Below are 13,802 nucleotides of genomic sequence, written 5' to 3'. Positions count from 1 at the left end.
GGCACGATCTACCAGGTGCTGCTGTTGAACCAACCCCTGCCCCGTCTGAGCAGAATACTGCAATGAGATTCCCCCTTCACCATTGAACAAGAGCTGCTAAAATGTGCCCACCCAAATCAACCGGAAACAAGGTGCACCCTTTGCTACCGGGAGGTGCTTACTTACCCCGTCAAACTGTTCCAATAGAAGACACAAGCGGACAACCCAAAGTCCAGATAATGTTAACTTACATCCGAAATGAAACAGAATACCAATATGGCAATCAGATGCGTTGAAAGGAAAGGAAGCTCTCTTGCGCCAGCAATACCCTGTAGGAGAGAGAGAAAGATGCACGCAGACAAACAGCCAAACACACCACCTACCGTTCCCGTGAAACAAAAGCTGATTTTTCATCGTATGAGATAACAAACGACAGAAAACATGAATCGTCAATAGAAGAGAAGCTGATTTACAATAAAAGAGGGGGAAAGGAACACTTGAGAGCAGTCTGATTGCAGTTATTTAGTGAAGGCGGCCACCACTGCCCACAGGACCTCGTTGGTGTTGGCCTTCATACATTCCACCTCGGGATCTAAATCCAGGAGCTGCCGCACCCTTTTCGTCGCTAGGTCATACTGCTCATCCAGCAAGGGGGCAAAAGCGTTCTCGAGGACATCCGAGGCGTGGGCTAAATAAATGAGCGCCAGCAAGCGCTTGTCCATGCGGTGGGGGTCATTCACCCATCGGTCGAGAACAGCTTCCTGGACTTTCTTGATGAGGCGCTGCTTTATGTTGTTGTTGGTGAGAGGGTGCGTGGTCATGTCAAAGAGAAGAAAGTTCTGCTTCTCTGTAGTCAAAACCCCCTTTTCCACCAGGTTTTTGGCTAATCGCTCGCGTACGTTCCGTAGCTGGTAGTGCAATTTTAACGGATTCCATGTCTCGCCTGGGGGAGGGGGGAAAAGCAACCAGGAATGTTACAGAAGAGGAAGAAGACTTGGTTTTTGTATGCCGACTTTCTCTACCACTTAAGGAAGAATCAAACCGGCTTACAATCACCGTCCCTTTTCCTCCCCACAACAGATACCCTGTGAGGTAGGTGGGGCTGAGAGTGTGACTAGCCCAAGGTCACCAGCTGGCTTCATGTGGAGGAGTGGGGAATCAAACCCGGTTCTCCAGATTCGAGTCCACTGCTCCAAACTACTGCTCTTAACCACTACATCACACTGGCTCCACGCTACACCAGTATTATGACTGCCTAGCATTGTTCAATGAACAAGAGTAGATGAGGCATCAACTGCCCAACGCTAAGGAAGGACACAGTATATCAGCCCCGGCAGAGAAGAAAGCAAGTTCTTTTAATGACCATGTGTCAGAAATCCTAAAGATTGCTAAGGCTCAAGAGTGCCAACTAGAGTGTCTGGGATCTTGGACCCCCTAGAGGTTCCATTAGAATGAGCTATTCACTTCCATTCCATATTGGACCATCCTGGCAGACTTGATCCCTTTTGGACAAAGGACGATCCTGTCTGGACCAGATCATCTATTTGTCATGGAAGTTCAGAGCCATTACCAGGTGCTTGATGGAGGTAGGACTATACTGTATAGGGCTCTGATTGGTAAAAGTAGCCTCTGACATCAGAGATGGGAACGTGTGGGACTGGAGAAACCTGCTTGTCATTCTTAGAAAGGAGGCTGGCTTAGGTCCAACTCCATTTAGTTTCTAGTCAGAGGAAACTGGGTCCACATGAAGCTGGGTAGAGGTTAAGGACTTCTTGTTACCACAGTGACCTCTGCACATGCTCTGAGGAACCAGCTACAGCATAGGTAACATGTTTAGCTTAGTTAGTTCAACTGTATTGAATTTCATTTTAATATCTCTGTCCTGTTGTTGCTGTGTGCTTTTCTCTTTTTCCACCCCTTTTTGATTCCAACCACCCTTTCCCTTTTCCCCCTTCCTTTTACAATACATCTTTTTATAAAGACTTTTTTTGGGGGGCGTTTGTTTTGTGTGTGTAATGTGCCGTCAAGTCGCAGCCAACCTATGGCAACCCCTTTTTGGGGTTTTCATGGCAAGAGACTAACAGAGGTGGTTTGCCAGTGCCTACCTCTGCACAGCAACCCTGGTATTCCTTGGTGGTCTCCCATCCAAATACTAACCAGGGCTGACCCTGCTTAGCTTCTGATGAGATCTGATGAGATCAGGCTAGCCTGGGCCATCTAGGTCAGGGCGGCTTTTGCTTTAGTACAATCTATTTCTCTGTGATATTTCTCTTAATCTTGTCCCGGTGTGCTAGACTGCACAGGTGCCACCACACTGATTATAAAGTATTTTGTTATTGCTCTAGTTCTGTGCTGGAAGACTACCTTCTTGGTGGGTCAGTCTAGATGTCCTCAGGAGGTACTCAGTGGTGGCAGCTGGCTACCCGGGTACTTTCCACAGAGTCTTACCGAGTTTCCCTGAGAGGAAAGGCACTAGGCACCCCTTCTTACCATCACAGACCAACTACAGAGCGATGCTCTAGGCTGGGGGTACCTCTGAGGGGTCTGCTAGTCCTTTTTGCGTTCAGAGGGCAAGCCCGTTCTTGTGCCACCCGGCTAACATGAAGATGGAGTTTTCTAGGAATGGGGCAGAATCCATCTCAAGGGGACGGGAACAAAATAATCTTCTCCCACATTTGAAGGGAGGGAGCTCATAGGGTAGCTGCTGCCCATCGTCATCTACCCTCCAGATTGCTCTTAGAACACTAGCCAGAAAATTCCCCGACTTAAACAATTGGCTCGACAAAGTTAAAGAAACCTATGCTTTTAATTGACGTATTATAATAACGATAAAAATACGGAAGAACTGGACGCTCGCTGGAATTCAACAATTTCAAGGATGGAAATAGCACTCACTCCAATGTGTAAATTGTAGAGAGGTAGTGATGTAATAATCATGTGGATTCTAGATAAATAGATAAGAGTATTACTTGATTAAGTGCTACGGATATTTTAGTTATATTAGTAACACTGTTTTAGGGTTTTTAAAAATAATTTGTATCATTAGTATTTGATTTTTTAAGTAATGTTATATCCATAGTTTTTTCCTTTTTCTTTTATTATAAGATTAAATGTTTATAATAAAATAAATTTTTTAAGAACACTAGCCAGAAAATGCACTAATTGATTGCTGGGAACTAACGGCTGAGTCCTAGAAGCTAACTGCCTAACGTGGCACCAAGGAGGTACATAACTAATGCTGTCATCACTCTGCCAGTATAAAATGAATCTATTTTCCAGTACAAAGGATTTCTCCATACAGTGAGAGAGTTGCCACTCCGCATCCATAGACAATGACAACCAAGTGCAAGTTTTCACAAGGAAGTTAGTGGCTAGAAGCTACTGACCAATAAGGAAGTATCTTGCTGTCACCAGTGCAAAGCCCCTTTCAATCAAGGGGTGAGGCTGATTAGAAATTAGGTCAGGGCCTCTACGCCCATGGCCCACCCTCGAAGATCTAACCTTGTAGGCCACGGTACATACAATCAAAGCATTCTTCTTGTGCTGACTTTTAAACTGTAGCTGATAAAGGTCTCACTTTTTATTGCTGACCCCTTTTATTCTATACTCATTGAGGTGTATTTTAGAGTTATAACCGGCCTTGTGGATTTAACACAAAATGCGTTATACAAAAAGCACGCTTTTTAAAATACAAGGCATATGTAAAATTGCCATCTCATTCAGCACATCTGTGTAGCCCCCCGGGGGGGGGGAGATCACCTGTCTTATTTGGAGTAATTTGGATCCCTCCACATCAAGGGATACTACTTATACATAATGAAAAGTACATCGGGGAAATGTCACTCTCCTGGTGGAAATTTCTAGCCAAACTCTTTAAAAATATATTTAAACTGCTTGAAAAATATGCTAGGTGCTTCCATAAACTATGCTTTGCCCTACAGGCTTACAATCTAAGAACCTATGATGAACTCTTAGGAATGTAAGGAGATAAATCTTTGCTCCAGCAAGAATACAATGAACGTTTTCCTTCAGTAGCTTGGTGACACCTTGTGACCAAAACTCTTAACTACAAGAAGACACTCTGAACAACAGACTCATATTGGTGTTCTACCACATTCAGGAAGACCTGCCCTTTATTGCATGCATATTCTGCAGGTAACTCCAAGGCCACTACTTCTTAATTACATTATCTTTTACCAAACATCATAGGGCTGCATTTTTAAGTATGGACAATCACAAAATCAGATTAGATTTTGCAATTTGATCAGGGCACCCCAATACACATATTCAGACTGCACCATGGATCAGATTCGCTTCTGGTGAACAGTCCCATCAAGTCACTAATGTTTTACCCACCTCTTGGTCTGCAGAGACCAAAGACACCGGGGGAGAAATTTTTTCCTACGTGCCACAGGAACGAGCTCATGAAATGTAGTGACATCTGCAAACGAGCTCACGTGGTAAACCTTTGGTGAGTCATTGGCCAGCATTCGCCAAGGCCTCTGAACTGCCAGACTGCTCAAGTGCACTCTTAGGGCACTTCAGAATTATTTTGAAGCGCTAACTGAGCTCCTTTGAGTGCACCGTCTCCATTCCAAGAGCTTAATTGGCACTCAGAGAAGCACTTAGGTTCTCGAGCTTCAGGGAACCCTAAGGAAGTGGAAATGCCAATGTTGCTAAACTGCAGGACTGCATAAGTGTCAACAAGTGTGTTCCTATGGCGCGTAGAAAAAATACCCGTGTCCACATTCTCTGTAGGCAATGGAAGAAAAGACAGAGGTTAAAAGGTGGAGGGAAGGGGTTGACCACTCTCCCTCTCTACCCTTGGGGTTCCCTTCCATCAGAGTTCACAGACTTTGACAGAAGACCTTTGGATCCCTTCAGGAGTGGAGACAGATAATATCTTAAACAGGATGGAACTGTTCAGTCATCTGTACTTTTAGGACTGAACAGATGGAACCAAATTCTGCAAAGGCATTTTTTGCTAACCTAGTAGGGTAATGAGTGAATGGTAAGCTGCAGCACTGAGGTCAAAAGCTCTGCTCACGACCTGAGTTTGATCCCGACGGGAGTTGGTTTCAGGTAGCTCAAGGTCGACTCAGCCTTCCATCCTTCTGAGGTCGGTAAAATGAGTACCCAGCTTGCTGGGGGTAAAGGGAAGACGACTGGGGCAGACAACAGCAAACCACCCCGTAAACTTAGTCTGCCTAGTAAACGTCGGGATGTGATGTCACTCCATGGGTCAGTAATGACCTGACGCTTGCACAGGGAACTATCTTTACCTTTAGTAGGGCAATGGAGAGCGTGGTGTAGTGGTTTAGAGCAAAGGCATTTATGCTAACCCAGTAGGGCAATAGAGAGCGAGGTGTAATGGTTAAGAGCGGCGGACTCTAATCTGGAGAACCGGGTTCGATTCCCCACTCCTCCACATGAAGCCTGCTGGGTGACCTTGGACCGGTCACAGTTCTCTCTGAACTCTCTCAGCCCACGCAGAGGCGGACAATGGCAAACCACCTCTGAATGTCTCTTGCCTTGAACTCTACCTGGTCGCCATAAGTCGGCTGTGACTTACAGCACACACACACAGAATAGTTATTTCCTTGCAAGCACCAACACCCCACCCACCCCCGGCCACAATCTGCCGGGAAATGCAAGGTATCTTTAGGGCAGACAACAGATGTACCCTGAAAATGACAACAACCTCAGATGCTATTGCCCTTAGCACTAGTTCTGTCCAAGTGCACTCTTTATACCAAGAAGGAACAATGTACAAGAAACAGAGGTGCAGTCCAAGGCTTACTGGGGCAGTAAACCTGTGTCTGGACTGCACCACCATTTCAGACTACAGCTGGGGCTCATGTGATTTTAGTATTCTTCCACAAAATAATTGCTTTCAGAAAGAAATTTATCTCATATGAAAAAAAATGTTTCTGGCCTAAGCTTTGCCTCAACTTCTCAGTTGTAGCTGTGCAGGAAATTCTTTCGTATGGAGGGGCATTCAGGCATTTGAGCTCCTGCCTCCAGCAACATAGCCCAGACAAGATTTTTCTTCACTTCAATGAAAATCAAGTTTTAAATCAGAATGAGCAAATTTCCATCAGCAGAAACATAGTCAGAGGTCTGTCTTTTGCAAGACAAAAAAGAAGAGTGTGTTTTTATATGCCAACTTTCTCTACCACTTAAGGAAGAATCAAACCAGCTTACCATCACCTTCCCTTCCCCTCCTCACAACAGACACCTTGTGAGGTAGGTGGGGCTGAGAGAGTTCCAAGAGAGCTGTGACTAGCCATAGTCACCCAGCTGGCTTCGTGTGAAGGAGTGGGGAAACCAACCCGGTTCACCACATCAGCGTCTGCCGCTCATGTGTAGGAGTGGGGAGTCAAACCCGGTTCTCCAGATTAGAGTCGACCACCCTTAACCACTACACCAGGATATCCTGGCTCTCAGGATATGACTGTGGATATTTCATGGATGTATGTGTATCAAGGGTGGAAACACGGTACAGAACTTGGCAAATTAGGAACAGCAGTTTATGTTTAAAACAAAACACAATTCAGAGATAATCAGGACATGTGCAGGCAGCGCTTAGTGTACAAGAGAGCTGTGCACTTTCTTCAGTCATCAGGGTTGCAGCTCACATGCCCTGCACAATCTCCCCCACCCCTCAGCATCTCCTCACAGGTTCCCCTAACCCCATTTCCCATGATAATATCCCAGTGCCTCATCTACTTTCTGGTTCTCCCCCACTTTCTCAAAAAATCCCAACTGAGAATTTGCTACTGAGGACCCCTAGGCTGATTGTCCTGGGTGACTTCAACATTCATGCCAAGGCTATCTTGTCAGGGGCAGCTCAGGATTTTATGGACTCCGCGACAACCATGGGCTTCTCTCAGATAATAACCGGTCCTACGCGTCGTGCAGGTTAAACTCTTGATCTAGTATTTTCTTCTGGGAAGGATGAACATGATATGAGGGTGAAGGAATTGATAGTTCCTTTGTCATGAACAGATCACTATTTGCTCAGGTTTAGTCTTACAGGGATACTAGTATTCCGCAGGGGTGGGATATCTATTAAAATGATCCATCCGATAGCTACATGGATCTGAACAGCTTTCTGATGGCACTAGGGGATTTCCTGTTGATATAGCTGGCGCTTCTGTCAATGCCCTAGTTGACCTCTGGAATGAGGAAATAACCCAGGTGGTTGATATGATCACTCCCAGGTGCCCTCTCTCAAGTACTGGAGCCCAAGGTTTTACTGATTTTATGGTAGGTAGGTATTGTGGGGTCTTTTGCCATATTGTGTCCCACGTTAGGCAGCATTAGGCACAACAATTCGGTCTTCCACTTAAATACCCTTTTGATCAAGGCAACGTTCAAGTTCTTATACAATCTTTAGCCAAGTCATACAACTTCCCACCTGTTCTTCCTATGGGATGCACTTGGCCAAAAACACCATACTGGTGTGATTTCAAGGAGTTGTTATAGATCATTGTTATGTTGTTCTGGCCTGTTCGTACTGTGCTTCCCAGGGTAGCTTTAGTTTTATTTTCCAAAGCTGCTGGATTCCTGAACAGGTAGCTATGAAAGTGCCTGGAACATACAGTAACTTAGAGAGCTTAGTGTTTTTTTAAGCAGATGGGCTGGAGGTGAGTAGGAGGGTAGGCTACTGCAGAACTTAGTGCAATGTAACGGTTTGCTATTTGTCTTTACAATCTCTTTTCACTGCGTGTCATATTTTTCTTTCTCTGTATATTACATTCTGTTTGTATGCTTTGTTTGCTTACGAGTTAATATTTTGCCTAGTAAGCCATTTTAGTCCAATTACAAAGTCTGCATGTGTTCCTTACTGGTCAGTGTTCACCCACTGGGGCAAATTGGGGCGCAGATTTTCAGCGGCGGCACCAAGTAACTAACAATTGTTCATGTTCATCTCACCTTCTGAACAACGGGCAAAATAATGGATCGCGTGAATGCTCGTACAGTCAACTATGTGACGTACGAACGTTAATTCTGTTAAAATTCATTATGGTATCCCACACACTGAAGGAAGCATAACTATCTATCTATACAGGAACAGGGCAAGCCAGGGGCTTGAAATCTCCTCCTTTAAGACGCTGTGCTGCACCACAGCCCAAACCAGTTTGTTAAGCACTGTAAAAAGGCTAATTTTCTGTGGGTATCTCTTACCGCTGAGCAGCTCGATCCAGTTCTGCACTGTTTCAGGAGGCTGCGTCTCTTTGATGTGCTTCAGGGCTTCGTCAAGTAGAACGTCCCCTGTAGGAGCGTCCGATTTGCAGATCACCTGGTGGGAAATACCAAGACTTCACTCCGGTACCTCAGAATGTTACTGTTCGCTTCTTAAACACCAAACAGAGTAGATAAGCATGCCTGCAAAACTGTCACAGTGCTTCTTTTTATCTCGTAAGACCCAATGAAGAAACACTGCGTTGAATCCCATGGAAATTTCCATCAACTGGGAGGGCACGTGCTGATCCTTCTCTTGCTGCTTTGACTCCCCTCATGCCATTCCTGGGATATTTTGTCCCTCAAATGGGGGGGGGGTTGGCATTCTGGCCTGCAGTGGGAAAGGGAGACTAAGAAAACTCACTCCACTGATGGAAATAACATCTGTCAGCAGAGATTTTCCAACCCACTGCTTCTTCTTAGACCAGCGCTGCAGCTTCCTGGAAACTAACTCAAATGTCCTGATAATTTAAGCCTTTGAACACTGTTCAAGTCTGCCACTTCCAGACTGTGCATTTATTTTATGACCATAAAGCTAACAACCTCATTAGCTTATACACGTATATCTTTAGTTCATCATCGATCTTCCCCAAAGTGTGCCTGCACAGAAGACACTCGATGAACAGCAGTTACAGGTTAAGTGCAACTTTGTTTTCTGCAGTGAGTTTCCACAAATGTTGTGATTCAACACATTACCCAGTGCGTTCTGTGGAATTTTAATGTAGAACTTCATTATATGGGAAACTATATTTATTTATGACATCTTATTTTGTTTAACTGAAATACACGATTAAGATTTTTACAAGACTATAACCACGGTATCCATTAGTCCGAATGAAACAAAAAGTCTTGAATCACCTTCTAAAGATAAACCTGTAACGATGCCAACTTATTAGGACAGTGAAGCCTCCTTCATGGGGAACAATCTAACAGTTATTACTGTGTATTCTGGCCTCTTGAAGCCGTATCATATAGGGCACCAACTCATGAAGAGACTTGTGCAATGAACGAACTCTAACAGGGATCGAAGCCAGAAGGTGGCAGAACCAGAACAGAAGACAAAACACACTTATTATTGAAGATGCATTCAGAACTGACCAAAGGAAATAAGTTAACCAGCAATATAAAAAGGTAAAGGTCCCCTGTGCAAGCACAGGGTCATTCCTGACCCATGGGGTGATGTCACATCCTGACGTTTCCTAGGCAGACTTTTGTTTTATGGGGTGGCTTGCCAGGGCCTTCCCCAGTCATCTTCCCTTTACTCCCAGCAAGCTGGGTACTCATTTTACCGACCTCGGAAGGATGGAAGGCTAAGTCAGCCTTGAGCTGGCTACCTGAAACCAACTTCCGTTGGGATCGAACTCAGGTCGTGAGCAGAGCTCCGACTGCAGTACTGCAGCTTACCATTCTGCGCCACGGGGCTCTTAACCAGCAATGTGAGTCTAAATAGCTTAATGTGAGCAAGGGGGGGGGGAAATACAGACATTGTTAGTGGAGGGGACTGATATATAAACTAACAGAACATGGCAATTTTTTTGATCCAGAGAGAATGATGGCAAAGACTAGAGGATGACCCACCTTCTCTACTCAATGCAAAACCCCTCCACTACCAACAAGGTTGTATGCCCCATTGTTCCCATGTTCAGTTTGTAATATCAGCAAGGAGGAATTTATATGAGTGAGGGGCAGTAGGTGGGTGTCAGAGCACCTGCTTCGCATTCAGAAGACTCTACAAAGGACAGAAGCGATGACAGAAAAGATGAGAAAACTAAAGAATAGAAAGGAGGAAACAAAATGCTAGCATAGGATACATAAATTTAGAACACTGACCTTTAGAGAAGTGCTCCTGGAAATGTGTCCTAAAATGCTGCTGCATTCCTCCCCTCCCCCAAAGAGCTATGGGGGAAGATGCAACTCCTCCCTTTGAGCACACACAGTGGAGACAGAGTGAGACAAAAGGGTTTCCACACCTTAAAGCCATCTAGATAACCATATTGATGCTCTGTGCAGGATGAAAGTCCAGTAGTTTTTACAAAAGGGTCTATTAATGCAGAAGATCATGCCTACTACTTTTGCTGGCATCACCATAGAGCCCACCAAGGTTTTTGAGGTAATAAGCATTCAAGAGTCAAAGTTCCCTTCATTAGATAAATATCTGCCAGTATCTGATGAAGAGAGCTCTGACCCCCGAAAGCTTACACCCCCAAAATATTGTTGGTCTCTAAGGTGCTACTGGACTCGGGTGTACATCTTCTACTGCAGACCAACATGGCTACCCAACCGAATCTACTGCTAGCATGACATCTCCAGATAACATCAAGTCTGACCCTTCCTGGATTCCCTGGTCACAACAGTGTGATTTACCACTCTTACCCTCAGCATCATTTTTACAACCAGAATTTTCTAGAAACCTGGTGTTCACCGACCAACAGAGTGGTTCCTTAGAAGTCTCTCAGCTACTTTGTTTCCCTCTAAGCCACACGCTACACAGCCAAGTACATTAAGATTTGGTCTGCCAAATAGTACTCTCTACTTTAGTGCTTCATAACTTGGTGCTTCTCTCTACTTTGGTGCTTCATAACTTGGTTTTACAGTTCCAATAAATATTCCAAATACTTAACCTGTATCTGATTAAGTCTTTTAAATCCTTTAAGTGCCAAATAAAAAGAAACTATGGGACAAAGAGTTTGGATTCCAAATGTTACTAAGGTTATATCTGTTACTAACAGTCAACAAGAAGATTTTTGTGAAAAAGGAATATGAGTAATCCTGTCCAAATTGTACTATAAATTGGTATCACATGGAATAATAAGAAACCAAACGGAAAATGGAAGTAATTAACTCAATAGTATCTCTCTCTAGAGTCCCTTGATCAGGCCCTCAGTGGATACATACACTCTCTACCTGGAGTCTCTTCTGTTACTTAATCCCCCCCAAATGACACTTTACAGAGGCAAATCGCAACATGACTTAGTCCGGCTGTACGCTGCATTGATCAGGCCACACCTGGAGTACCAAGCGCAGTTCTGGAGGCCTCACTTCAAAAAGGATATGGACAGAATTGGGCGGGTGCAGAGGAGAGCGACGAGCATGATCGGGGCCTGGAGACCCAGCCCTACAAGGAAAGGCTGAGGGACTTGGAAATGTTCAGTCTGGAGAAGAGGAGGTTGAGGGGAGGACATGATTGCTCTCTTTAAGTATTTGAAGGGCTGTCACTTAGAGGGGGGCAGGGAGCTGTTGCTGTTAGCAGCAGAGGATAGGACTCGCAACAATGGGTAAGGTCCCAGGCGGAAAGGTCCCAGCTGGACATTAGGAAAAATTTTTTTACAGTGAGAGTAGTTCAGCAGTGGAATTGGCTGCCTAGGGAAATGGTGAGCTCCCCCCACTGGCAGTCTTCAAGAAGCGGCTGGAAGAACATTTGTCAGGGATGCTTTAGGCTGATCCTGCATTGAGAAACGGTTAGATTATATGGCCCCTTCCAACTCTTCTGATTCTATGAAATCCTTGATAAACAATCTAAATGCACACTTTATAATCAGAGAAGAGATTAGCAGTCTGAAAACAGTCCTGAAAGAATGTATATTCTGGTGAAGAAAGAATGTTTAACAACGGAATTCTATTTCACAAAAATCAACTCTGTAAAAATAGTATTTACCGGTATGTTTTATTTTGGAGCCCTATTCACAATAGATTACAATCAATGTGATAAGAAAGCAAATTGCATATAATATACAGATAATGAGCGCAAAAGCGCAAAAACCCAACCCCCAACGGAGGTGAAAGTAAACCCGAGAGTTCAACAAGTAAGTCCATGTTTATGTTGTAAAGGGATATATAGTCTTCTGTCAAGGGACAAAAAAGCCAAGACTATATATCCCTTTACAACATCAACATGGACTTACCTGTTGAACTCTCAGGTTCACTTTCATCTCCGTTGGGAGTTGGGGTTTTGCGCTTTTGCGCTCATTATCTATATATTATATGAAATTTGCTTTCTTGTCACACTGATTGTCATCTATTGTGAATATAGCTCATAAGACTTTATAGCCTAGTGTTATTTTGTTTTGATAACTTGATAGCTTGCACAACACTGATTTGTTTGATTTTATTTTGGAGCCCAGCAACAGAACTTGCCAAAGTATTAAATTCACAAAATGAACAGTTAATTCCCTAGGGATATGCCGAAAACACCATACTGTCTTCTAGAATTCCACAACTACAAATAAGCTTTGATCAGATGCCCAATACATGCTATGTTCCTTACAATGAAATGGTAAATAACCACATTTATCTAAAGAGAAATCAAAACACAAACCAAACTATCAAAAAATAGTGTACAAGCTTATTATGAAATGCAAAAGCTTGCACACTGTTTTGTTTGATCTTCGTAAGGGACTTTTGTTTTTAAATATTCCTTAGAATCTGTTTAATTTTCCGTGTTTGAAGCTGTGGAAAGTAAATATTCCACCCTGAAGCAACAGAGGTTTAACATGTGTTCCTGCAGTATCAGTTTTGAAAAATGTGAAGTGCGTTACTGGTTTGCTGCACATATCAAACTGAGTGCCATGGCTTGAATAATCCAAACGTAACCAATCAGGATCTGATAAACGCACTTGATAGCCGTGTATGAGCAGATCCACACATGACGACAATTCTCAAATCAATGCCCGAAGTTTTTAAAAGGAATGAGGTATCATTTTTTTTTACAAACAAGCATCTTCTCTTCATCGCGGCCCCCGGTTTGCTCTGGTTTGCTCCCAGGAACTACAGGTTCTGTGAGTAGCAGCGAAGACGAGCCTCAGCTAAGCTCTGTGGGCCATGCCACTAAGCAGCAATGGTGAAGAGGTGGTGGCAGCAATGTTTGCAGCCTTGCTCTGGCGGCAATGGCCACAGAACATGTCACCACAGCAAAGGCAGAATGGCACATTCAGCAGCGTAGGCAAGAGGAGCGGCGAAAACTCTTGGTGAGAGAGCTGGCGTGGTGTGGTGGTTCAGAGCAGTGGACTCTGATCTGGAGAACCGGGTTTGATTCCCCACCTCCTCCACATGAGTGGCAGACACTAATCTGGTGAACTGAATTTGTTTCCCCACTCCTACACATGAAGCCAGCTGGGTGACCTTGGGCTAGTCACACACTCTCAGCCCCACCTACCTCACAGGGTGTCTGTTGTGGGGAGGGGAAGGGATTGTAAGCCGGTTTGATTCTTCCTTAAGTGGTAGAGAAAATCAGCATATAAAAAACCAACTCTTCTTCTTGGTGTGCTGGCAAACGAAAAAGCAGCAAGATACACCCAGGAGCAAAACGGGTGAAAGCAACACTGGACAAGCCTCAGCTAGTGCATTCCTTGCCAGTCTGTGTTCACTGTGTTTTGCTTCCTTTACATGTGTGCATCTTATACCAATTTGCTGGCATCCTCCACTGTGTGGCACTGCCCTCTTTCTCTCAGCGTCTCTCTCTCTCCTGGTCTCTACTGCTGGCCCTTTCAGCTCTGTTCTTCTTTCTCACGCTCTCTGCTCCCATTCCCATCTGCTTTCGTTATGTACCGGCTTCCACATCACTATGCAGCAGCCTGCAC

General features: G+C 44.4%; 1 protein-coding gene across 1 annotated transcript in view; it reads right to left on the bottom strand.

The window, feature by feature from the left end:
* Positions 1-486: 486 nt before the first annotated feature.
* The window catches only part of GOLPH3 (golgi phosphoprotein 3), a 36,520-nt gene continuing 23,204 nt past the window's right edge, over positions 487-13,802 (bottom strand). The window contains exons 3-4 of the mRNA XM_056848421.1: positions 8,170-8,284; positions 487-922 (exon numbers count right to left, since the gene is read on the bottom strand). Of these exons, the coding sequence (XP_056704399.1) occupies positions 498-922; positions 8,170-8,284 (540 nt within the window). The 3' untranslated portion in view covers positions 487-497. The remainder of the gene's footprint in view (positions 923-8,169; positions 8,285-13,802) is intronic.

Source organism: Euleptes europaea, chromosome 4 (assembly GCF_029931775.1).
Source record: "Euleptes europaea isolate rEulEur1 chromosome 4, rEulEur1.hap1, whole genome shotgun sequence".
NCBI classification, from domain to species: domain Eukaryota; kingdom Metazoa; phylum Chordata; class Lepidosauria; order Squamata; family Sphaerodactylidae; genus Euleptes; species Euleptes europaea.
This window is presented reverse-complemented; position numbering and strand designations above follow the sequence as displayed.